The sequence below is a fragment of the Neophocaena asiaeorientalis genome, unplaced genomic scaffold (genome assembly GCF_003031525.2).
Source record: "Neophocaena asiaeorientalis asiaeorientalis breed wild unplaced genomic scaffold, Neophocaena_asiaeorientalis_V1.1 scaffold39, whole genome shotgun sequence".
In the NCBI taxonomy this organism is placed as follows: Eukaryota; Metazoa; Chordata; class Mammalia; order Artiodactyla; family Phocoenidae; genus Neophocaena; species Neophocaena asiaeorientalis.
In genome coordinates this window covers 4,380,833-4,408,204 of record NW_020175670.1, presented here as the reverse complement: position 1 = coordinate 4,408,204, position 27,372 = coordinate 4,380,833, and the positions used below count along the sequence as shown (strand labels likewise).

General features: G+C 36.4%; 1 protein-coding gene across 1 annotated transcript in view; it reads left to right on the top strand.

Moving 5' to 3' along the window:
- SLC30A9 (solute carrier family 30 member 9) overlaps positions 1-15,207 on the top strand; it is a 71,717-nt gene extending 56,510 nt beyond the window's left edge. The window contains exons 15-18 of the mRNA XM_024731720.1: positions 45-210; positions 4,951-5,080; positions 6,927-7,040; positions 13,736-15,207. Coding sequence (XP_024587488.1) covers positions 45-210; positions 4,951-5,080; positions 6,927-7,040; positions 13,736-13,780 — 455 coding nt within the window. The 3' untranslated portion in view covers positions 13,781-15,207. The remainder of the gene's footprint in view (positions 1-44; positions 211-4,950; positions 5,081-6,926; positions 7,041-13,735) is intronic.
- The last annotated feature ends 12,165 nt before the right edge of the window (positions 15,208-27,372 follow it).

Here is a 27,372-nt window from a genome sequence, read left to right as displayed (position 1 = left end):
ATAGAAAATGTTAATTTACTGACTTCTTTTGTGCTTTTATTTAGGCAATCCACTGTATGACAGCCTAGGTTCTTTGGGTGTGGGCACCTTATTAGGTGTGGTCTCAGCATTCCTCATCTACACTAACACAGAAGCACTCTTAGGGCGATCCATCCAGCCAGAACAAGTACAACGGCTTACTGAACTCCTGGAGAACGACCCATCAGTAAGGTCAGCTTATTCCAGTGATGCTGTTAAGGTTTACAAAAACGTATTAAGAAATAGAAATGCTTGTTTTGTAAATACTTCCAGAAGAGGTTTTGAATTCCTAGCCTTTAGAACTTTTTTTTTTTTTTTTGCGGTACGTGGGCCGCTCACTGCTGTGCCCTCTCCCGTTGCAGAGCACAGGCTCCGGACGCTCAGGCTTAGCGGCCATGGCTCACGGGCCTAGCCGCTCCGCGGCATGTGGGATCTTCCCAGACCGGGACACGAACCTGTGTTCCCTGCATCGGCAGGCGGCCTCTCAACCACTGCGCCACCAGGGAAGCCCTAGAACTTTTTAATCTTATTACTTTGCAGCATTGCAACCTTACAAGAAAGCAAGTGAAAGCATGTCGGACACTCCCTAAGTTTCCTTTTAAATTCTGTATATCTTTAATTTTTAGAATAAGGAACAGTTAGATGATGTAATGGGAACAGAAGTTTGCAAAGTATTTGCCTCTTTAATGTGGAACCACTTATATGAAACTTTCATATTTGTATTTGCCTTATATTTGTATTATAATTACAAATTGAATATAGTAAACTTAAGATTTTTATTCATGGGGATATGATTACCAAGTTGAATATAATTTATACTTTTTTTGAATATAGACTTCTTGTTTTAGATTATATTAAATGGTTTTTCCATATAATCTTTATCTTTAAATGATATACAAATAAAGAATTGAAGAGTTAGGAGGTAATCAGAAGAGATGCAAAGTTCTATTCTAATAGGACTTTTTAGTGAACTTCCGCAGCAGTGTAGTTTCAGAATGAAGGGGAAGGAACAGTCCTTTAAAATCCTGCTTTTGGGTACTTCCCTGGCAGTCCAGCGGTTAAGACTTCACCCTGGTTGGGGAGCTAAGATCCCACATGCCTCGTAGCCAAAAAACCAAAACATAAAATAGAGCAGTATTGTAACAAATTCAATGAAGACTTTAAAAATGGTCCACATCCAAAAAAATCCTGATTTTTCTACTACTTACCTACATATGCATATATAAACTTTAAAATAAGAATGTATTTTTCTTAATTAAAGTCTTTAAGTTAAATCTTTTAAGAATGACCTCTAGGACTTCCCTGGTGGCACAGTGGTTAAGAATCCACCTGCCAATGCAGGGGACAGGGGTTCGAGCCCTGGTCCAGGAAGATCCCACATGCCACAGAGCAGCTAAGCCCATGAGCCACAACTACTGAGCCCATGTGCCACAACTACTGAAGCCCATGCGCCTAGAGCCCGTGCTCTGCAACAAGAGAAGCCACCGCAATGGGAAGCACACGCACTGCAACGAAGAGTAGCCCCTGCTCACCACAACTAGAGAAAGCCCACGTGCAGCAAGGAAGACACAACACAGCCAAAAATAAATAAATTAATTAAAAAAAAAACAAAAACGAATGACCTCTATATCTTCATCAGTAGAACAAATGAGTATGTGAGTAGTAGATTTATATTCTAAGCTCTATATGTTTACTCTTAAGAAGTAATTACCTACTGGATCAAGATTTGAAATTGAGCATTCTTAGAATCAGTATTAGGCTTAGTAACTTAATGTGAGATACTCCATATTAATATCCTTCCCTTGTGATGTCTTTGTCTGATTTTGTTATCAAGGTAATACTGACCTTATAGAATGAATTGGGAAATGTTTCCTCCTCTTCTGTTTTTTTGGAAGAGTTTATAAACAATTGTTATTATTTCTTCTTTAAATGTTTGGTAGAATTCAGCAGTGATGCCATCTGGACGTGGGCTTTTCTGCATGGTTAGTTTTTTGATTACTCATTCTATCTCTTGTTATTAGTTTATTCAGATTATCTATTTCTTCTTGTGTCAGTTTCAGTAGTTTGTGTCTTTCTAGAAATTTGTCCGTTACTTCTAAGTTATCTAATTTGTTGGTGTACAGCTGTTCCTAGTATTCCTTTGTAATCCTTTTTATTCCTTTAGGTTTGGTACTAATGTCTCCTCTTTCATTTCTGATTCTGGTAATTTGAGTGTTCTTTCTTTTTTCTCTTGGTCAGTCCAGCTAAAGATTTGTCAGTTTTCTTGGTCTTTTCAGAGAACTAGCTTTTGGTTTAATTGATTTTCTTTGTTTTTCTCTTCTCTGTTTCATGAGTTCCTGCTCTAATCTGTATTATTTCCTTCCTTCTGCTTGCTTTAGGTTTAGTTTGCTCTTTTTCCAGTGTCTTAAGATGGTAGGTTAAGTTTTTTATTTGATATCCATCTTCTTTTTTAATATAGGCTTTTACATTTATAAACATCCTTCTAAGCCCTGCTTTCACTGCATCCTATAAATTTCAGTATGTTGTGTCTTCATTTTCATTCACTTCAAAATATTTTCTAATTTCACTTTAGATTTCTTCTTTGGCCATTGGTTAATCAGGGATGTGTTGTTTAATTCCACATATTTGTGAGTTTCTCAAATGTCTTTGTTACTTCTTACTTCATTCCATTGTGGTTGCCGAACATTCTTTTTATTATTTCTGTCATTTTAAATTTACTGAGGTTTGTTTTATGGCCTAGCATATGCTCTATCTTGGATAATGTTCCATGTGTACTTGAGAATAACATATATTCTTCTGTTGTATGGAGCATTGTGTCTGTTAGATTTTATAGTGCTTACGTTTTCTAGTTCCCTGTTGATCTTCTTGCCTAGTTGTTCTATCCATTATTGAAAGTAGGATGTTAAAGTCTCCTGCTGTTATTGTTGAATTGCCTATTTCTCCTTTCATTCTATCAGTTTTTGCTTCATGTATTTTGGTACCCATTTGCTAGGTATATGTGTGTTTATAATTTTGCATATATTGTTTATAAGTAAAGTCTAAAAAAAGAACTGTAAATGGAAAGACTCACTGACAAATTTGAAATTTTCTGGAATAGTGATGATCTGTAGATTAAATTGTTGGAAAAAATAAATGTTAGTATTCTAGGAAGTTCATACAGTTTTTTAATCAATGTATTAGTTATCTATATTGCTCTGTGACAAATTACCCCAAAACTTTGTGATTTAGAACAACATTTATTACCTCACAGCCTCTGTGGGTCAGGAATCTGGGCACGGTTTACCTAGGTCTCTACCTTAGGGTTTCTCATAGACTGCAGTCAAGGTGTTGGCTGGGACTGTAGTCATCTCCTGGGGAAGGATCAGCTTCTAAGCTTTCTCATGTAGTTATCAACAGGATTTAGTTCCTTGCCATGTGGGACTGTCCAACATGGTAGCTTGCTTAATCAAAGTATGCAGATTGAGAAGACAATAGATATTGAGTGTGAACACGATAAAAGTCACAGGTTCATCATCTAATCTTGGAAATGACATATCATCATTTTGCCTTGTTCTGTTGGTTAGGAGCAAATGGCTAAGTCCAGCCCACAATTGAAGGAGAGAGGGTTGCACAAGGGCCTGAACACAGGAGGGGGTGGGGGTGGGGGTCATTGGGAACCACGATAGAAGCTGCCTATCACAGTTTTCTGTCTGCAGTTAGTTATGTGTAAGAACATAGGGAAGAAGTATATCAGAACATTTTTATTAACTGCTAATTAAGTATTAGTCAAATCATGAGTATTTTAAATCTTTTGTTAAGACTGAGTTAGATATGCTTTTTTTAAATGAAGAAATTATATAACCTCTTACCAATCTGGACAAGTTCTGTTTCAGTCTGGGCATACATAACTTTATAAATATAAAATCATTAATTCTTATTTTCATCTATACTTCTTTATTCACATAGATAAAGAATTTTAGACTCAGTATTTAGTAACTTGCTTAAGATCTCTCAGAAATTAGAGTCAGATGTTTTAAGAGTACTTGGATTCTCACTTAGGCTTGTTTTCCCAGTAGGATATCTCTATGTCCTCAGAATTCAGAGTGTTTATAATTTTCTTATGTATCCTCTAAAGAAAAGATATTATAATGATTACTCTAGAAAGAAAGGAATTTCTCAGTAGTTTTCTGGAGAAAATTGATTCCTGAGGATTAGGGCAGGAGGTATGGAAAAGCAATTATGCTTGAACGTCTGCTTCCTTTTCTGGAAGGCAAAATGGTATAATGGAAAGACCACTAGGTTTGGGTATCTAAAGATCTGGGGGTGAGTCCTGGCTCTTCTGTTGCCTAGATGAGTTACCTTAGGCAGGTCACTTACGCCCCTCTGGGATTGTTTTATCTGTAAAGTAAAGATGCCATCTTAATCTACTTCATGAATGTCATTGATTAAATGCCTGCTGTGTAATTGGTAGCATATTAAACATTTTATATATGTTGGTTCATCATTCCCCACATCAGTCCCATTAGGTAGTTATTATTAACCTCATGCTAATGGAGTACTTCACAGAGTTGTATGAAGACTTTTAAAGAAGCTATTGAAAAAAGGAAAAAAGGATTATAAGATAAAATGACAACATTGTAGAAAAGCAATTTTTTTTGTTTTTTAGAAAAGCAATTTAGAGTTGATTTTTTTAATCCACAAACTATGTAGTTCATATATATACAAGTTACCATAAAATAGTATTTATTGTTTACACCTTCGTATGGCATTATGCAAAAAGAGCTAAATGAACATTTGTTTGGAAAATGATAGGTGGTGCTTAATGGCGAACACTCTGAAAGCCATCTTAGTCCATTTTTCATCACTGGTAGTAAAAAACAAGAATTCTAGACTTTTTGCCATTAAAATGTATGTCTGTGTAAATAAATTTGTATGTATTTTTATTGGTTGCAGGGCAATTCATGACGTTAAAGCCACAGATCTAGGATTAGGGAAAGTAAGATTTAAGGCAGAAGTAGATTTCGATGGACGAGTCGTTACGAGATCATATTTGGAAAAACAAGATTTTGACCAAATGCTACAAGTAAGTTAAAGTATTTATTGATTTCTTCTTATATAGCCAAGGGTTATAAAAATTACTTCCTAAGTAAATAAAACTTTTTCTTTTATAAGTCTTAAAAGTCACTTCAGGTTTCAACTGGTTCAGACAGTAGAAGAGGTAACTTATTATTAAAGTGCTTGTTGTGTGCCAGGCGTTTTATATATGTTACTTTATTTACTGTCAACAACCTGTGAGGTAAAGAAATACTATTTTCATTTTTATATATAGGCCAATTCAGGCACAGAAAGATTAAGTAACTTGCCTAAAATTGCAGAGCCATCATACGGAATCAGATGTGAATTCAGATCTCTGACTCCAGAATCCATGCTTTTTTTATTAAGAGTACTTTAAAAGAAAATTTATACAGGATAATATAATGAACAGAGCAGAGGCTACCGCTTGCCTTTGTCGAATATTAACATTTTACTGTACTGTACTTGCTTGAGATCTTAAAAAAAGAAAGAAATCATTACAAAAATATTACAGCCCTTGTTTCTCCTTATAGATTCCATTCTCTTTTCTCCATCCCCAGAACTCACAATTATCTTGAATTTAGTACCTGTCATTTCCTTTCAGTTTTTTATACTTTTCAACATATTTTTCTTAGCGTAATATGTAACACTTTAGATGTTTAAAAATTGGTATAAATTGTATCATATCATATGGTTTCCTCTATAAGTTGCTAAACAGCATGTTTTTGAGATTCCTCCTCCGTGTTAATATATATACCTCTAATTAATTTACTTGCTATTTAATAGTCCATCTTACTAAAATGCTGCAGTTTGCTTATCCAGTCCCTACTTCACGGACAGTTATATTGTTTCAAGTATTAAACTATTGGAAACAGTGCCACAGTGGCATTCTTACAGATGTTTCCTTGTTTGCATGTGCAAGAATTTCTTTAGGGCATTACATAGCTAGATTTAAAGTATAGGTGGACCATTGGATGAACATATCTTCAGCTTCCTTAGATATTGGCAAATTGTTCTCCAAAGTGTGTCAATTTAACTCCCACCATCAATGTATCAAAGTTTCTGTTGCTTCACATTTTCGCTAGATTGTATTGACAGAGTTTCGAAATTTTTATCATTATGATGGATATGAAGTAGTATCCTGTTGATTTAATTTATATTTCCCTGGTAGTAGTGAGGTTAATAAACATAGAAATTTATTGACCATTGGGATTTCCTGTACTTGCTTTGTTCATTTAATTTCTGTTATTCTGACAGATTTATAAATGTTTTATTTTTAATATGCTAGATACTAATCCTTAGTTGTGTATATGCAGATAACTTTCTAGTTTATAATTTATCATTCCACTTTGTTGTTGTACAGAAGACTTAATGTAGTTTTTAATTTTATGTCAAATTTGTAATCTTTTTCTCTATGCTTTTTATTATCTTTCTTGAGGAACCCTCACTTCTGTATCCCATTATCATAAAAATATTCTGGTTTTCTTCTAAAAATTTTAAGGTTTGTTTTTTACCCTTAGGTTTTCAATCCACTTAGAATTACTTGTTTAATGGTCTGAGGTAGGGATTTAGTATTTTTTTCCTGTAAAAAATAACTTCCCCAGCACTATTTATTGATTGTCTATCCTTTTCCCACTGATTTTGCAGTGCTGCGGTCCGTAGACCGTTGTACTCAATTTTTTCTCAAATTGAGTTTTCTTTTTTGAAATATGTGGTCCATTGCCTATGGCTTGAAAGTTTTTCATTTTTCATTAAACTTAACAATGTTGGTTATAATTTTTAAACGAAATTATCAGTGTACCACTATGACTTTCTTAAGAATCTGTTTCATTTTTCTGCTATCGTTTTCTTTATAGGAAATTCAAGAAGTGAAGACTCCTGAAGAACTAGAGACCTTTATGCTTAAACATGGAGAAAATATTATTGATACTTTAGGAGCTGAAGTAGATAGGCTTGAGAAGGAACTGAAAGTAAGATATATTCATAATAATAATATAATACAGTGTCAGCTACTTTTTGAGTACTTACCTATGTCAGGCACTATGCTAATTGCATCAGTTGTAATGCTAATTGCTAATTGCTTTTATTTTCTCAGTAACCCCATGATGTATCAGTAGTTACGGGCGAGAAAATGATTGGGTTAGAGAAGTTGGATAATATATTCAGGGTCGTATAGGACTTGCGATTTGAACCTTTGCTGTTCAATTTCAAATTCCATACTTTTAACCACTATTCTATACTGCTTGCTTAGTTTCTAAAATAATCGTTTTTTTTCTTTTTTGTCTGTCTTTAAATAAGAAGCATTTCTAACATTTCTAGAGAAAGGTAAAAGGGAAACTTTAGACTCTGTTCTAAAGTTAAAAAAGAGTGTGACCATAAACATATACATACATACTGCTTTAGCCCGTCTGACATTATTTTATATTTTCTGTTTGTTTCTGTTCAGTTGGAGGTCATTACAACCTGTTGGTTTTTTACTGAAATATTACCTAACCAGACTGCCTTTAAAAAAGTGTCAGTGCTCTCAAATTGTCATTTATTGACATTTGAATTCTAATTGTTTGCAATGAAGAAAACTTGTAAATGATCTTTAACGTTTATAACTTGTTGAAGGCAATGTATTTTCTTTAGCTGATGTTGATTTTTGTTTAGTTTTGTTAAAAATTGAAGAGAAACAAAGACAAAAATTGAAGGGAAACATTTCTATCACTATTTTACTATCTTTTAGAATCTAGATATGTGATCAGATTAATAGAAGCACTTCAAAAGAGATGATTTTGTTAATGTTAATATTATAGTTCATGAGCTTACCAGCATGATTTTCAGAATTTCTAGATGAACAATTCTCAAATATTTTGATACTAGGATTCTTAAAAATTATTGAGGACTCAAAGTTTTTTTTTAGTTATATTTATTTATATTTACCAAATTATTAATTAAAATTGAGAAATTTAAAAATATTTATTCATTTAGAAAACATAATAAACGTATTTCATGTTAGTATAAATAACAGTTTGAAGGAAAGTAACTATAGTTTCCAAAATGAAATAAATAGAAGAGTGGTATTTTACATTTTTACAAAAATCTAAGACAGCTAGACTCCCATTTGTGCTTCTGCATTCAGTCTATTACCATACGTTATTTTGGTTGAAGAATATGAAGAAAAAGGAGGAGCCTTTTTAAGTATTCTTATAGTTTTTCCAGATACTTGGTATTCTCTTTTAATATTACACTAAAACCTGAAAACCGGTAACCTCTTAAAGCGTAGTGCTGTGAAATCTGAAACCATATCAATGAACTTTTCATATATTGTTTGTGAAGTTAGGGGGCACAGTCCAGAAGACCACCTTCATTTCTAACACCAGTTGCAAAGTTCAGGTGGTTCCTAAGACCACCCTCAGGTTTGATAATTCACTAGGAGGACTCACAGAACTCACTGAATGGTTTATTCTAACGAAAGGATACAGATTAAAACTAGCCAAAGGAAGAGATGCATAGGGCAGAGTTCCAAACCTGGAGTTTCACTTGTCCTCTCCCCATGGAGTCATGGACGGTGTTATTTTCGTGACAGTGGTGTGTGACAGTTTGCATGGAGTATTGCCAACCACAGAAGCTCAGCCGAGCCTTGGTGTCCAGAAATGTTCTTGGGGCTCTGTAGTTGACTGCTTGAGTGGATGACCTTTCATCTCCAGCCCCTCTCAGGAAGAGCCGACACCTTTAGTTTCCACCCGCTTCTGGAGGTGGACAAAGATAAACAAAGACGTAATTATCAGGCAGAATATTCCAAGGACCTAGAGATTACCTCCCAATAGCCAAGAGCAAAGGCCAGACCTCGCTTTGAGTATGATTAGCAGTCTCCTATACACTATTATATTAAAATCTGTTGGTCTGTCTTTATACTCTGATTGAATCTTTTTTTTTTAACATCTTTATTGTCTGATTGAATCTTTTTAACCCATGCTTGATTCTTTAACGTTATGAATTGGTCATTTGGAAAATACTGGCTCACTGAATTTATGCACATCATGCAAATGTTGATACATTTCTAAGTAGTGGGAAGCTGTCAGGCTCATGGTGGTGGATATGAGTTTTTCAACATTCTAATTTTGACTTGAAAGCTTGCATTTTATTATTAGCAACAAATACTGTTGTTTTCCTTGAAGTAGTAGACTCATTTTGTTTATTTCTTAAGAAGATGCCTGCCAAATTTGAATAACCATAGTTTGTTAGTTATTCTTTCAAGTAAAAAGGGTGTTGAGATAAAAACCGTCTGATTGAGCTCATTCAAGCAATCACAGGATGCTTTTCCGTGTGACATCAGACTTCAGCATGAAGCACAACTTCCCATTTTGTCACCGAATATTTTTTTAAAGTGTATTCAAGGGTTGAAGTTTAATAAATCAATAGTTTTTACTACTTCATGAAGGACATTTTAAAGTGAAACTGGCTTTTTTTAAAAAAAACAACTGGGTGGCAATAAAGGAGCACAATGACTACCAGTATGATTTGGTGCAGGTTGCCTTGAGTTGTGTGAAGGTGCCAGCAGTTTTATCCATGCTATCAGAGGAAATGTCAGCATAGTGAAAAAGGCAAAAAATATCTTACTGTAATTATGAAAATAGTTTTGACCTCGGAGTCCCCCCTGAAAATGTCTCAGTAACCCAGTAATCCTTGAACCACGCTTTGAATACCATTGTTCTGAATAAAATGTGAGATGATCATTTTTTTGCAAGGTGATTGGAGATTGAATAAATGTTGCATTTCCATTCTGTTTTTATTTCCCTGGCAAGGAAAATAATGGACTTTTAAAACTAACTATTTTGGCTTTACTCTTTAATAGAAACAGTGTCAGAAGCCAATTTAAGAATAATTAACAAGTTGGCCATTCTTAATTGTATTTACTCTTATCACAATCAGATATGCTTATTATTATTCTTTAAGCTAAGTTTGTGCTTTAACTAGAAGCTATTAAATCATTAATAGACTGAATTATCTCATGTTTTTGAATTATATAAGTCTTTCAAACCAAGAAGCCACATTTTGCCTACACTTTTAGGTGGAAACATCCCTAAGGTGGTAATAAGGTAAATTAATATCAAGTGAAAAGAAAGTTCTTCATAGTTAAGGTACCAGACCAAGAGAATGCATGAAAATAAGCTGATTTTCTTTTGAAAACAAAAACTTTGTACATTGGTATTTTCGCTCCTTTTTAGTATCTAAGCATAGTTGCCTTCTAAGTTTAAATTTTAATAATTATTGAAATACTTTGGAAGGTCACACTCAGTGATAAAATTCTGCAGGATTATAGCCATCTCTTTGAGTAAATGCCATTGATCTAAGTATTAGAACAGGCGATATTTTTGGCTTGAAGTCTGTAACTTATAGTGCTATGTTACAAATAATAGAGGCTAATTTATAAAGTCCCATATTATAATGTGAAATACATCTTGTTCTTATTTTGAAATTGTTTGAATTGTTAACGTAGATTTTTGTTGTTGTTCTACCTCTATATTCAATCAGTAGATAGACCCTTGTCCTATATCTCCATGAAGTTTTTTTGTTTGGGGGGAAATAATTCTATTGGAAATTAATTCAGTGTGAAGATGCCATAGCAAATTTCTAATGAATTCCAGTTAAATGCTCTGCCCTTTACTGTGTCTTTTGCATCTCTGATTACATCCTCCTGTAGTATTTTCTTTACTTGAGTCTACAGCATTGTAAAATAAATTATGTAATTTGGTTTTTATCTCTGTATAATATGAGTGTTGGAAAAAAATCTGTGATGTGTAAAATATTCCAATTCGCATTGAACGGTGCCTCGGACATAATAGACCAATAAGTATTTGATGAAAAAATGAATGAAAATTATAAGTTGGACACCAATTATTGATTTTCAGTTCTATTTAACAATTATATATTCATGAATATATGAATATATTAATTTCTGCTATGCACATGATATCTTGTTACACACTAAACATTAAATTTTAAGGATATTAGTTCTTTTCTCATTCATTCAGCAAACACATTGTGTGTGTCTGCTTTGTAATGGACACGTACATTTTAGGAATTTGGTTAATTTTCTCTCTGAAAACTTGATTTTAAAAAGCAGAGTAAATTAACTTTTTAGTTTCTTTTTCTTAAGATCAGATTTTTGTTAGTACACATTTGTTATATAGTGCTTTTTAGATTGAATAATTTTAAACTTTCCATGAACAGCTAAAAATTTTCAAGTCATATTGGGATGTGTAAGGGTTGACTGGAATGGGAAAACAATTCAATTTCATTTCTGTTTGAGGAAGTCTTTTTTATTCCATATTGAATTTAAGAAATTCTAGACAGAGGGAATAGTTTAAGATAAAGAAAACACTGAGAACGAAAGTATCATCTGCCACCCCCTTGTGGGGTCCCTGGTCACTCTTACCTTAGGACCCAAGAGGAAAGCGCCCCTAGGTACAGTTGACCAGCACTAGTTGTAAGAAGAATCCCAGTGCTCACTAAACAGAAAAAGAGTGCTGTAGCTGGAGCTACACTCCAGTATTATACCAGGTTTTTGTCTTTATAATGAAATTTGTTTAATATGAATAATATGCAAATGTTCCTGGGATATTATTTTTTAAGCTAGGAGTTATTAATCCTGACTGATTATTAGAATCCCTTAGAAGAGCTTTTTTCCCCTTGTTGATTTATTTCTACGGTTTTTATCAAATAATACACACAGTTTACAAAATCAGACAGAACTGAAAAGCTTATACAAAAGCGTCACCTGCCTCGCCTTCCTCAATCGTTAGTTCTACATTTTAGAGAGAACCATTTTTAATACTTTTAGTATTTCTTTTATATTTACTGCCGTATTTCTAGATAAGAATCTGACATTGCTCCTCCTAACTTAAACATTTCCTCTTAGGTAGGTATAGGTTTAGTTATTTTATAAGTCTCTTCTGTCCCACAGTCTCACAATATCATTATATTCACTTTATTAAACTTTTAATTCCCACCCCCACATTGTGTTAGATGTCCTTCCTTTATGTATCCATAGAGGAAAAATCCCCTCAAATCTTTACTTTGCTCTGTAGTAGCGGACTCTTACAATCGCCTGCTTACTTACCTGTATTTCCTCACTAGAGATAAGTTCATTCAAGGCAAGTGCTATTTATTTCCCGTTCATTGTTGTATACTTCAGTGCTTGGTACAGTGTAGGCATATAATAAAGATATTTTTAGGGACTTCCCTGGTGGTCCATTGGCTAAGACTCTGCGCTCCCAATGCAGGGGGCCCAGGTTTGATCCCTGGTCAGGGAACTAGATCCCACATGTTGCAACTAAAGATCCCACACGTGGCAACAAAGATCCCACGTGCTGCAACTAAGACCTGGAGCAGCCGAATAAATAAATATTTTTTTAAAAAGATGTTTTTCATCGTTAATGAAATTCCTTAAGGTTTTTCACAGTCTGGCTTCTGCCTGTCTTTCCAACCTCATTGCTTTTTGCAGCTGCTGTTCTAACTATACCATACTGCTAGTGCATACTTTCCAGGCTCTCTTGACTTTGCTCATGCTATTTCTTTCGTCTAGTCCCTTTTCATCATCTGTCTGGAAAATTCACCGTATTCAAACCTTGTTTAGATACTATATCCTCTGTGAATTCTTTCTGGATCTCATGAGCAAAAGTAATCTCATGTTTTTGTTTCCAGAGTTATTATTTAGTACATTAAAATAGTTAGGAGCCTTGGGGTCTGGAGTCAGGCCTGGAATCTATCCTGGCTCCATCACTTACTAGCTGTGTGACTTTGGACAGGTTAGTTAATTTCTTTAACCTTCATTTTTCCCATATGTAAGATGGAAATAATTGGGTTATTATGAGGATTTTAAAACACACACTTCCCATGAACCCCCTTACTTATTATTAGCATAGTATTTGACACAAGAGTAACCGCTCAATATATGTTAACTGGTTATTATTATTAGCTATAATGCTTTTTTTTTTGGCTGTGCCAGGTCTTAGTTGCGGCAGGCAGCCTCCTTAGTTGCGGCTCATGGGTTCCTTAGTTGTGGCATGCATGTGGGATCTAGTTCCCTGACCACGGATCAAACCCAGGCCCCCTGCAGTGGGAGCGTGGAGTCTTAACTACTGGATCATCGGGGAAGTCCCTATTAGCTATAATGCTTTTGCTTGTAGAGGTTATTCATACACTTTTCTCTCTGGCTAAACTGAGTCCCTCAGGGTAAGGGTAAGCTCTACTTTGTAGCACAGTGCTAGATCAAGACTATATGGATTGTTACTAGAACATATAAAATAAGTTAATATCAGCTTAGTCTTTCAATTATTATTATTGCTTTGCAGTGATTTTCACCACAAATGAGCATATTTCCAGTGCTTTGCAGTGCTTGGCACATACTAGATTCTTAATCCATTATTGTATTAATGAACATATGGACAAAACTCAGGGAGGCTGGACTACTTACTGTATATTTTATAGTGTATAACTGGTCTATTCATCTATTGATCTTATGTTTTTCCCTCTGTAAATATTTATCTTGCTAGTATGCTACAATGAAATAGTTTGACCAAATGTTTTCATTGGCTTTAGTGACCAAAAGGAATAAAAGGAAACAGAAAATTGTCTTTTGCTATTAATAACGTAGCGGTGATTTTTTTCCTTCCAGAAACGAAATCCTGAAGTTCGACATGTAGATCTGGAGATATTATAGACTTGATGGAATGAATCACCTTGGAGGGAGTCTTGGAAACAAGTTTGCCAAGACTGCTTTCCCACACTGAAGGAGTCAATGCCATTCAGAAGCCGTTGTTTTTTTTTTTTTTTTTGTTAAGATGGAGGAAATATTTATGTAAAGAGCAATTCAACAGTCCACAGAACTAAAACAACTTCTTCTAAGAGACATATTACAAGTTGAATCAATTTGGAAACCGTGTTTTTATGTTTCAGCAGGAAACATTTTGGTTACTTAAATTGTTCATAATTTCTCATTTTAGCCCGTCAGTGTCTATTGTACCTTATAATCATGTTTCCTTTCTTCACATTGGTAAAAAATAAGCAGCATCTGTAAGATTATGATTTTTAATTTTATTGCCAGTGAAGATTTCACTCCATCAAAACCTGTCAATCTTGAACATTCTGGCTAAATCTTGGTTTGCGGTTTTTAAAACAGTCACTCCATTTCAAAGTCTGTCTTTCCTTATAGAATGTAGACATTATTTTAACGTACCTTGTGTTTTTTGCCCTGAGCACGAAGAGGAACACTTTCCTAACCTAGTTATCCATAAACGTTCATTCCAGAAAGGGCTTTGTTACTGAATGGAAGGAAGAGATTTCAGTACACTCTTTTTAGGTCATGCTACTTGCCATTTTGTAAAATTTCTTTTCTCTTCTTTGCTTTTTTTTCCTTATTTAGTTTAAGTTTCCTAGTGATAGGCAATATAAAATAGCCCTAGATATTTCCATGGGCCAGTGTGATGACTGGTTTTTTGTTTTTGTTTTTTAACTGGCTTCAGTCCCATAATGTGTATTTACTAGGAGATAATGCATTTATAAGCATTTTAACATGTAAAGTGGACTAGAAATATTTATAATTTCACAGACAAGACAGCATTTTATTTTTAATTTATTTTAAAAGAGGCACTACTTGTGTAAATCTGAACTGTGGGATAGTTCTTGCTTTGAGAGAGAGAGAAGTAAACCTCTTATGCGGAAACTTGTGGCCATGACTTTTGTATAATATCATAAGACAGTAGTGTGTCTGTAACATGAGTTTCTTGCAGTTACAAATGGGCATTTAGCATAATGTATGATTATAATATTATGTGATAAATAGCTTTCTAATGATCATAAGGTATCAAGATGAAAAAACATGCAATTCAGTAATTGAAACTTTAGTGCAAAACTACAGCTGTGTCTCCATTCATCAAAAGAATTCATATGCACTTTAAATTGTTCAGGTACCAGTGAGCATTGTCCATACAAGAGTGGTAGCTGGGTGAATAATCTGCTGGATAAGTGAGAAGGTAAGGACCTAGGTCAGTGTCTAAAAACTTACTTAGATTGAAGTTTATGCGTTATAGCAGGTTATAATGCTGGAAACAAAAAATAAACATTTGATTAAAGGGTTTGTAATAGTAATTTTTTGATTCAGAATTGTTATTTACTGGGAAATTGTGAAAATTTACATTGGTGTACACTTTTTACCACTACAAAACATTTTGTGTGCTGTACATTTTAAGTGAAATAACATTCCAATTTTATTTTTTAAGATATGAAATTGTTTTATACGTATATATGTACATACACGCACACAATTTGGTTTTGTTTTTTTTTTTTGCAATACGCGGGCCTCTCACTGTTGTGGCCTCTCCTGTAGCAGAGCGCAGGCTCCGGACGCGCAGGCTCCCCGGCCATGCCTCATGGGCCCAGCCGCTCCGCGGCATGTGGGATCTTCCCAGACTGGGGCACGAACCCGTGTCCCCTGCATGGCAGGCGGACTCTCAACCACTGCGCCACCAGGGAAGCCCAATTTGTCCTTATGGTTTCAAATTATTCACTCCTACTTTTTAAAAAACTTTTTTACCCATTATAATTAACTCTACTTTCTGTGTCTTCCTCCTTCCCCTTTCCCACCTGCCATTTTGTTTATTCCATGTCAGTGTGCCATGTGGGAAGGTGCCAAATTATGTCCAATTTCTTCCTAGTAAAATTACTCTAAAAATTTTCACAGTTAGACAAGAATATTAACTCATTTAAAAAAAAACTCAAAAGCTGATGTGCAGTAGTTATTCCAAATGGTAGATTTTTTTACAGGACTCCCTGAAAGAGGCCAATTCCTGATATTTCTTTGGGTTTTCTAACCTTATTTTGATTGAGGTCATACCTATTCTTAAATAAAAATTGAAGGCTTATGTTTCTGTCGTTTTCACTGCAGTTCTGTTCTGCACCGATACCTTAAAGTTTGTTTAAGTGAAATTTGACATACAGAAGTATAGCCTATCTAGGAATTTAATGTATGACATCACTGGTCCCTTTTTTTTTTTTTTTTTCCCTTCCTTTTAAACTAGAGTCAAGTTTGAAACCAGGGAATTTGGTCCCCTTTCTTTAAAAATAAGATAATGTCTAGTTGTTCAGGTTTCTTATTTTTGTTTTTTTTCCAAATTAATACTTCTTACTTTGTCTTACCCTTATGCATAGTGTTTGAATATTTAAGCATATAAATCTTAATATTTTTAAGGAAAATAGCTTCTGTAGTAGAATAATTGCAAAAGCAATGTTGGACAGAGAAGAGGTCAGTCAAGGCCATGACTCCTGTTTGTATTAAGCTGAAATCTGGAGACCAGCAAAGGTGAAGTATATTTGTTTTCAGCTCTGGCTGTAAGTAACAGGCCCCAAACGAAGCTGGCACATTTTTTAGACCATGGCAGATGGGGGATGAGGGGTGGAGATCTATTTTTAAGTGGACCATGTTGGTGGCCAGTAAGTAGTATTCAGTTCCAAAGAGGGAGATTCCTGAACATATACTGAGGAAACTGTAAGATAGAATTAGATTGGAAAATTTTCAGGTTTCTTCAAAAACAACGTTAGTATCTGCATACATCCTCCTACGCACCAATAACCCAGAACAACAAAAGGGCATTAGACTTGAATTTTGGGTATATGATTTTAGTGTTACCTTAATTATCCTGTACTTTGGATAATGGTTTTTGCTAAAATTATATCATATAAAGGAAGCGGCTTAAGTTTTAAACGTGATAACTTTGGGGTAGAATGCTAGGAACTACAGAAAATTGCACAGGCATTTGGAATTTATACTATTTTTCTTAGACGCATTTGTCAAGCTTTGGCATTTCTCTTAAATGTGATGACCCCCAATTTGCCAAACTGTCAGAAGTCAGTGAAGCAAAGAATTGGAGATAAAATGTTGATGCAAAGAATTGGAGATAAAATGTTGATTCAAAGATTGTCCCCCCTAAATCCCTCATCCTGGTCTCTGAAATGGAAGTTGGGAAGGCATTTATAATAGAAGATTGGTCTGGCAGCCTTTATATTTGCATTTAAGTTTACTAGCATCCCTAATCTTGGTTTTATGGAAAAGAGAAAATTTTTGTTTCTATTGCATTGTATTTCATCTGTCTGATTTCTGTGGCAGGTTAAGATTTTCCTGGTCCATCAGGGTGCATTTTTCCTTAATAAATGCTGTATGTAAATAAGAGCAGTTCACTTCTTAGTTTGGGATTTTCCCCGCTGATAAATGTTTGTTAAACACTTCTTTACCTCATGTGCTAACCTTTAAAAATCATGCCTTTGTTTTTGAACAGAATTTATTATTCCTTGAGTATGCTTGTTAGTTTGTGGGTGTCCCCATTTTACAAAACCAAGATATAAAAACTCTTGTTTTATGATCCACTTTAAGTATAGAGAGAACTATTATTAATATACCATTAGGATGTCATGTAGGTTGGTAAAGTGCAAATTCAAAAAGTTATATCCCTTAGTGACACAGTATATGATTACACTTTGACAAAATAAGATTATTTCAACATGTTAGTTGGATTATTTCTTTGGGGACTGTGTCTATATAGTATATTTAGGGGAAAAAATACAAAATTAAAAACACCAAAAGGTAGAACCTAGAGCCAGCCTGCGGTGGGATCCAGGTTGAATTCTATACTAATCCTGTAGGAATTGTAACTGTGTTTTCTTTTTCACAAGAAACTAAACCAAAGTAATTTGGTATTTTGAGAGGGCATATTTCCCACCCCAAAATCAAAATGTATTGAAAATAGAAGCACTGTAGGTTAGAATTTGTGTAGCAAAATACAGAATTGTGTCTGTGTCTTTAAGGGCTTGTAGAGGTTTTAAAATAGACTTAAAAGTAAAAAAAAAAAAAAAAAAATTGTATATAATAGCTATCAACAGGATAATTTGAACTGTTTATGCCAGGTACCATTTTATATGTACAAGCATTCCTCAGAAATAGTGCAGGCTCCGTCCCAGACTACTGCAATAAAGCAAATATCAAAACAAAGCCAGTCACATAAATCTTTTGGTTTTCCAGCGCATATAAAAGTTATGTTTAGGGCTTCCCTGGTGGCGCAGTGGTTGAGAGTCCGCCTGCCAATGCAGGGGACACGGGTTCGTGCCCCGGTCCGGGAGGATCCCACATGCCGCGGAGCGGCTGGGCCCGTGAGCCATGGCCGCTGAGCCTGCGCGTCCGGAGCCTGTGCTCCGCAACGGGAGAGGCCACAACAGTGAGAGGCCCGCGTACCACAAAAAAAAAAAAAAGTTATGTTTACACAGTACTGTATGTAGTCTATTAAGTGTGTAATAGCGTTATGCCTAAAAGCACAATGTACATACCTTAATTTAAAAGTACTTTATTGCTAAAAAATGCTAACCATCATCTGGGCCTTTTGAGGGGCTCTTTGCTGGTGGAGCGTCTTGTCTCCATGTTGGTGGCTGTTGAAGGCTGGGGTTGCTGTGGCAATTTCTTAGGATAATGAAGTTTACCGCATCATGTGACTTCCTGTTGCGAATGGTTTCTCTGTAGTGTGCAATGCCATTTGATAGCATTTTACCCACAGCAGAGCTTTCAAAATTGGGGTCAATCCTCTCAAACCCGGCCCTGCTTTATCAACTAAGTTTACATAGTATTTTCAGTCCTCTGTTGTCATTTCAATAATCTTCACAGCATCTTCACCAGGAGTCAATTCCATCTCGAGAAACCACTTTCTCTGCCCATTCATAAGCAACTTCTCATCTGTTAAAGTTTTACCATGAGACTGCAGCAATTCAGTCACATCTTTAGGCTCCACTTTGATTTCGAGTTTTCTTGCTATTTCCTCCACTGAAGTCTTGAATCCCTCAAAGTCATCTACGAGGGTTGGAATCAACTGCTTCCAAAGTACTGTCAATATTGATAATTTGTCTTCTTCCTGTGAGCCACTAAATTGTTTTTTTTTCTTTAATTTATTTTTGGCTGCGTTGGGTCTTTGTTGCCGCACACGGGTTTCTCTGGTAGTGGCGAGCGGGGGCTACTCTTCGTTGTGGTGCACGGGCTTCTCATTTTGGTGGCTTCTCGTTGCAGAGCATGGGCTCTAGGTGCGTGCAGGCTTCAGTAGTTGCAGCGCACAGGCTCAGTAATTGTGGCACACGGGCTTAGTTGCTCCGCGGCATGTGGGATCTTCCCGGGCCGGGGCTCAAACCCGTGTCCCCTGCACTGGCAGGCGGATTCTTAACCACTGCGCCACCAGGGAAGTCCAAACCGCTCGTGTTCTTAATGGTATCTAGAATGGTGAATCCTTTCCAGAAGGTTTTCAATTGACTGTACCCAGATCCATCAGAAGAATCACTGTGGCTTTATGAAATGTATTTCTTTAATAAGAAGATTTGAAAATTGAAATTACTCCTCGATTCATGGACTGCAGAATGGATATTGTATTAGCGGCATGAAAACATTAATCTTGTGATACATCTCCATCAGAGCTCTTGGGTGACTAGGTGCATTGTCAATAAGCAGTAATATTTTGCAAGGAACCTTTTTTTTGAGCCATGGGTCTCAACAGTTGGTTTAAAATATTCAGTAAATCTTGTAAACAGATATGCTGTCATCTAGGGCTTTGTTCTTCCATTTATAGAGCATAAGCAGAGTAGATTGAGCCTAACTTTTAAGGATCCTAGGACTTTGGGAATGGTAAATGGGCATTGGCTTCCACTTAAAGTCATCAGCTGCATTAGCCCCTAACAAAAGAGTCAGTCTGTCCTTTGAAGTCTTTTTAAAAAAAAAAAAAAAATTTATTTTGGCTGCGCTGGGTCTCAGTTGCGGCATGCGGGATCTTTGTTGCAGCATGAACCTGGACCCCCTGCATTGGGAGCGTGGAGTCTTACCCACTGGACCACCATGGAAGTCCCTCCTTCGAAGCTTTAAAGCCAGGCACTGACTCCTCTCTAGCTATGAAAGTCCTACATGGCATCTTGCTTAATGTAGCCACCTTCATTTATTATCTGAGCTAGATCTTCTGGATAACTTGCTGCAGCTTCTACATCAGCACTTGCTGCTTCACCTTGCAGTTTATGTTGTGGAGACGGCTTCTTACCTTAAACCTCATGAACCAGCCTCTGCCAGCTTCAGACTCTTCTGCAGCTGCCTTGCCTCTCAGCCTTCACAGAACTGAAGAGAGGGCCTGGCTCTGGATTAGGCTTTGGCTTAAGGGAATGCTGTGGCTTGTTTGTCTTCTATCCAGACCACTACAACTTTGTCCATATCAACCATAAGACCGTTTTGCTTTCTTATCATTCATGTTTTCACTGGAGTACCACTTCTAATTTCCTTCAAGAGCTTTTCCTTTGCATCTACAACCTGGCTGTTTGGTGCAAGAGGCCTAGCTTTTGTCCGGTTTTGAGACACCTTCCTCACTAAGCTTAATCATTTCTAGCTTTTGATTTAAAGTGAGAGAATGTGCACCACTTCCTTTCACTTGAATGCTTGAGGCCATTGTAGGCTTATTCACTGGCCTCATTTCTATACTGTTGTGTCGGGAGACAGGGAGGCCTGAGGGGTGGCAGATGGGGGAATGGCTGGTTAGAGCAGTCAGAACACACAGCATTTATCCACTGTTTGCCATCTTACATGGGCATACCGTGCCTCGTGCCTCAAAACAGTTAAAACAGTAACCTCAAAGATCACTGATCACAGATCACCGTAACAAATATAATAATAATGAAAACATCTGAGATATGCAAGAACTACCAAAATGACACAAAGTGAGTGAATGCTCTTGGAACAATGGTGCTGCAAGACTTGCTCGGTGCAGGGTTGCCACAAACAAACCCTCAATCTGTAAGAAACGCAATATCTGAGAAGGCAATAAAGCAAAGCACAATAAAACAAGGTATGCCTGTTCTAACCCATTTAATCCTTACAAAGAGCCAGTGAAGAGGGAATTATTACTCATTTTTTTTGCAGATGAGGAAACTGAGATACAGTAGTTACATGTGTCTGAGGACACTCAGCTGATAAGGGGCAGAGTCAGGATTTGAACTCACATAGTCTGGTTCTCTACAAGTCACTGCTAAGCAGAAGAGCCCAAGAAAGCTAACACTGTATAGAAAGTGGAGACAAAATTTTCATTTTGGTATAAAATGAGAAAATGAATTAATATTCAGTAGACAGAATAACTAGCTGGATCTAACTTGAACTGCCTGGAACAAGGGTGTTGGTGGGGTCGGGTGGGGGGTGGGACAATGACATTGTGGTGGAAGCTGAGGAATTGTGTGTCACCTCGAGATTTATCTTCAAGCATTACTTAAAGGCCACCTTAGAGACATATCCAGAAAACGGTATTTAGTTCACTTGCCAGTCATTGATTTGAACCATGAAGGAAAGAAATTTAGGGAAAGTTACAGAAATTAGCATTAACCAAAATTTTTTTAAAAATTTTAAACTTATATTTGAATAGACAAAACATATGACCCAAAATTAAGAATGTTCAAACAGATATATAGGGTGGCAGAAAAACAGAAACAGGCCACAGCAGTGAGAGGCCCGCGTACCGCAGAAAAAAACACAAAAAACAAAAAACAAAACCCAGATATACAGGGAATATTCTCTTTCCCAACTCTGACCCCTAGCTACCCATTCTTTTCTCAGAGGCAGCTAATGTTACAGTCTTGTGATGTATCCCTATTGATACTTGATGTATATATGCACACACACACACATATATACAAGTTTATAGTATATATTTCCTCTTCTACACAGATGGTAAAATACACGTTAATGAATCTTATAATTTAAAAAGTACGCAGCCAATGGGACTTCCCTAGTGGTCCAGTGGTTAAGGCTCTGCACTCCCAATGCAGGGAGCCTGGGTTCCATCCCTGGTCGGGGAGCTAGATCCTGAGTGCCGAAACTAAGAGCCTGCATGCGGCAATGAAGATCCCAAGTGCCACAACTAAGACCCAGTGCAGCCAAATAAATAAACATTTTTTTAAAAGTTAAAATCATGTGATAAAGAAAAAAAAGTATGCAGCCAGGGGTTTTCCTAGTGGTGCAGTGGTTGAGAGTCCGCCTGCTGATGCAGGGGACACGGGTTCGTGCTCCAGTACGGGAAGATCCCACATGCCGCGGAGCGGCTGGGTCTGTAAGCCAGGGCTGCTGAGCCTTCGCGTAAGTTTAAAAAAAAGCATGCTGCCAATTTTCAAAGTTTTGTGTTCACTGAAACTTATTGTATCAAGAGGATGTAACACAATATAGTGCTGTGCTTTACCATATGGTGGCCATTTGTGACTATTTACATTTAAATTAATTAAATAAAATAAAAAATTCAGTTCCTCAGTTGCAGTAGCCACATTTTCATGTGTTCAATAGCTATGCGTGGTTAGTGGCTACCATGTTGTACAATGCAGATATAAACCATTTCCATTACCACAGAAGGTTCTTTCAGACAGTACTAAAGATATATTGATATATAATTAGTTATTGGGCTATAACTTAAGGCTACCAACTAGTTAGCATTACTTTGAACAAGTAAATTTCTCATCTTCAAAATAGTTTGAACTTCATCTCTCATTCAAATGCACAGTCAACATTCTGAACATTAGGGAAGAAAACCCTAAAAAAGTGTCCCTCACCACCCTCTATAAAATAGCAAACCCTATCCATTTCTCTCCATGTCCTATACAATATAGGAATACAATATACAACCCCTTAGCAAGAACTACTGGCTCTACCTCCAGAATATATTTGGAATCCATTTCTCCTCATCTCAGTTATTATCTTAATGTTAGCCATCATCATATCGTGCTTGAATTTTCAAAATAGCCTCTTAAGTGATTTCCCCCTAATAGCTCACACATTCTATTTCAACACAGCAGCTTGTGATTTTTTTGAAAACATGTCAGATCATGTCCCTTCTCTTCTCAAAGCCCTCCCTGTGGTTTCTCATCTCACACAGAATAACATCATCTATTCTGAGGAAGCTTACAAGTTCTCCATGATGAGTTTCTCCACTATCTCTTGGACCCCATTTTCTACTATTCTCTCCCTCACTGTTCCAGCCAGACTGGCCTCCTTTCTGCTTTTCATACATCCTACGCATGCTATCAACCCAGAGCCTTTGTACTGTCTGAAATTCTCTTCCCGCCACATACCTGCCCAGCATGCTGCTTTACTTCTTCAAATGTCTGTTTAAATGACACCGTATCAGTGAGCTCTTTCCTCACCACCCTTTATAAAATAGCAAACCCTCTCCATTTCTCTCCTTACCCCCTAATACCTCATTGCTTTGTTTGTGACTATAACATTTATTACCTGCATACTATAATTTTATTCTTGTTTATTGTCTATCTCCACTAGAATGTAACATCCATTAGAGCTGGATCTTCAGAAACTAGAATGGCATCTGACACATAGTAGGCATTCAATAAATATATGTTGATAAGTGAATATTTATGTATGATGCTGTCTCTAGAAGTATAAAGATAAAAAAGACCTAGACTTGGGATTTCCCTGGCGGTCCAGTGGTGAGGACTCCGTGCTTTCACTGACAAGGGCGTGAGTTCGATCCCTGGCTGGGGAACTAAGATCCTGCACACCACATGGCAGGGCCAATAAAAAAAAAGACATAGACACTCATAGTCTAGTTAATTGACAAAGAAGAAGCCCATACAAATAATTACAATACAGTGTAATAATGTGCTTATCCAAAAACAGTTAAGTGGAGTAATACTGATCTTCATCAAAACTAGGTTTGTGAGATAGGTCATGCTGATACGTTGCTCTTGGGAGTGTGAAATGGGGCCTCCTCTCTGGAGGGTGCTTTTCTAGTAGGTATCAAGAGTGGAAAATGTTCATACCTTTTGACCCAGTCATTTCACTTGTAGGAATGCAATCTAAGGAAATGGCATTGCTCTGGTATAAAAAAAATTGAAAATAATTAGGTAAATAGTTAAACAAAGTATGGCGTATTTGTAAGATAGACAGACTGTAATGCAGTCTTTGGAATCATTTTTGGCGGAATACTTAATAAGATGACAAAATGCTTATGATAGAGAAAAACCTAAGAATACGCACCTATCACTTTAAGTTGTTACTGTTAAAGGTTGGGACTGGGGTGGGAGACGTCCTTTACTTTTCATTATTTCATTATTCATACAAAAATATTTTATGATCAAGAATTAGTTTTGCCAACTTTAGAAATGCTTGACTAATTTTTTAGTGGAAAAATAAATAGGACCCTAGTATATTAAGGATAATTTCAATTTTATGTACATAGAAAAAGGCCTAAAAGGAAATACACACACTAAATAGTAACAATGCTTATACATGATTTTTTTTTTTTTGGTCATTTAGAGATTTCCTATCATGAACTTGTCTTTTAAAATTTTTTTTTAATTTTTGGCTGTGTTGGGTCTTTGTTGCTGCGCGCAGGCTTTCTCTAGTTGCGGCGAGCGGAGGCTACTCTTCGTTGTGGTGCGTGGGCTTCTCATTGCGGTGGCTTCTCTTGTTGCAGAGCACGGGCTCTAGGCGCGCGGGCTCAGTAGTTGTGGTGCACGGGCTTCATTACTCAGTGGCATGTGGGATCTTCCCGGACCAGGGTTCGAACCCGTGTCTCCTGCATTGGCAGGCGGATTCTTAACCACTGAGCCACCAGGGAAGCCCTGTAAGTTTGGGTTTTGTTTGTTTTGTTTTTTAGATTCCACGTATAAATGATATCATATATCATATTTGTCTTTCTCTTATTTCACTGAGCATAACACCCTCCAGGTCCATCCATGTTGCTGCAAATGGCAAGATTTCCTTCTTTATGACAGAATAACATTCCATTGTGTGTGTATATACATACATATATATTATATATACACATTTTTTTCTTTTTTTTTTTATTGAGGTAACATTATTATGTAAGTTTCATGTGTACATTTCTACAACATGCTCACCACCAAAAATTTATTTTCCATCTGTCACCATACAGTTGATCCCCTTTACCGATTTCACCCTCCACACCCTTCTTCTCTGGTAGCCACTACTCTGTTCTCTGCATCTACGTGTTTGTTTTTGTTTGGTTTGTATACCACATTTTCTTTATCCCTTTATCCACTGATGAATGCTTAGGTTGTTTCCATATCTGGGCTATCGTAAATAATGATGCAATGAGCATCATTAGTGTTTTTGTTTTCTTCAAATAAATACCCAGAAGTGGAATTGCAGGATCATATGATAGGTCTACTTCTAATTTTTGAGGAACCTCCATACTGTTCTCCACAGTGGCTGCACCAATTTACATTCCCACCAGCAGTGCACAACGGTTCCTTCTTCTCCACACCCTCACCAATGCCTATTATTTCTTACCTTTTTGACAATACCCATTCTAGCAGGTGTGAGGTGGCATCTCATGGTTTTGAGTTGCATTTCCCTGATGATTAGTGATATTGAGCACTTTTTCATGTTCCCTGTTGACCATTTGTATGTCTTCTTTGGAAAACTGTCTATTTAGATCCTCTGCTCATTTTTCATCAAGATTTTTTTCTTTTGCTACTGAATTGTATGTGTTCTTTATATATATTCTGGATATTAACCCCTTATCAGATACATGATTTGCAAATATTTCTCCCATTTGGTAGGTTGCCTTTCCATTTTGTTCATGGTTTCCTTCGTTATGCAGAAGCCTTTTAGTTCGATGTAGTCTCACTTGTTTATTTTTGCTTTTGTTGTCTTTGCTTTTGGTGTCAAATCCAAAACAATCATTGCCAAGACTGAAGTCAAGGAGCTTACTGCCTACGTTTTCTTCTAGGAGATTTATGGTTTACTTACTTACTTTTTTGAAATTCGTCTGAGGTCCACTACATTCAGCTGAACTCCTCTTGAAGATATACTTTCCTAAAACTTAACTGTAGAATTAATTTTCTCCTTAATAAAGAGAGTCATCGGGCTTCCCTGGTGGCGCAGTGGTTGAGAGTCCGCCTGCTGATGCAGGGGACGCGGGTTCGTGCCCCGGTCCGGGAAGATCCCACATGCCGCGTAGCGGCTGGGCCCGTGACCCATGGCCGCTGAGCCTGCGCATCCGGAGCCTGTGCTCCGCAACGGGAGAGGCCACAACAGTGAGAGGCCCACGTACCGCAAAAAAAAAAAAAAATAAATAAATAAATAAATAAAGAGAGTCATCACTGACTATTGTATCAGAAAAGAGCTTCCCTATCTTCATTAGTTATTTTCATTGGCATTGTAAACTTTGTTGTCTCTTCATAGGATCAGCTAGAGCTGTGTTTCTCAAATTTTAACCTGTATACAAATCAGCTGGGAATCTTGTTAAAATGCAGATTTTTTGATTCAGTAGGTATCAATTAATTCTAAAGTAATTAATGCTAAAGCTGCTGGCCCATGGACCACACTTTGACTATCAAAGGCTAAGATTATTTTCAGATGTTGTATATTAAGTCTGCTGGCACAGTAATATCTCATCTTTTACAATAAACGTATCTCTAAAGACATTTGATAGTTACTGTGGTTGTAAAATTGAAACACTTTTTAAAGAGAGATCACTATGAATTCTCATAAAGAATGCATTCTTACATAATTAATTATTGGGAGTAAATCCTGAATTGTATCCGAAGTATGATCATAAAATAATGTCAACAGTATTTTTAATAAACATTAAAGCTCAACTATGTGTTCCTTTAAAACTAATCCCTTGTGTAAGCTATTGCCTTAGTCTAACAATGCTGCCATCTTTAGTATATGTTTGGAACACCTGCTTGGGAGTTAACTATAGTATTTGTAACTCATTTGTAAAAATAGGCCTGTTGAAGTGATGGATATCTTAATCTTTTGAGGACAAATGGAATGTTTTGGGAAGCAGTCAAAACTAGCTGGATCCAAGACTGATGACCATGGTGGATTGTATGCTGGTTATTATTATTTTGGGTTAAAAATAAGGAACACTGTAATGAAATCTATTTTGTGTTTGCAGTTTATCATTTCATTCTGTAGGAGGAGCCCTAGAAACAACATGAATATTGTTTTAATGCGTTCATGTCCTTTCAAGGCAATTACTAATTTGAAGAATAATACTTATCTGAGCATATAAATTCTGGTTTCTTGGTTAAAGAAATCAGTCTCATTATCAGAGTTTCAAAATATGTGAGGCAAAACTGATAGAACTGAAAGAGAAATAGATAAATCCACACAACGCCCCTCTCACAATAATCAATAAAAGTAGACCGAAAAATCAGCAAGCGTACAGAAGATGTGAAGGACACTATCAACTAACTTGACCTATTTGATATTTATAGCACATTCCA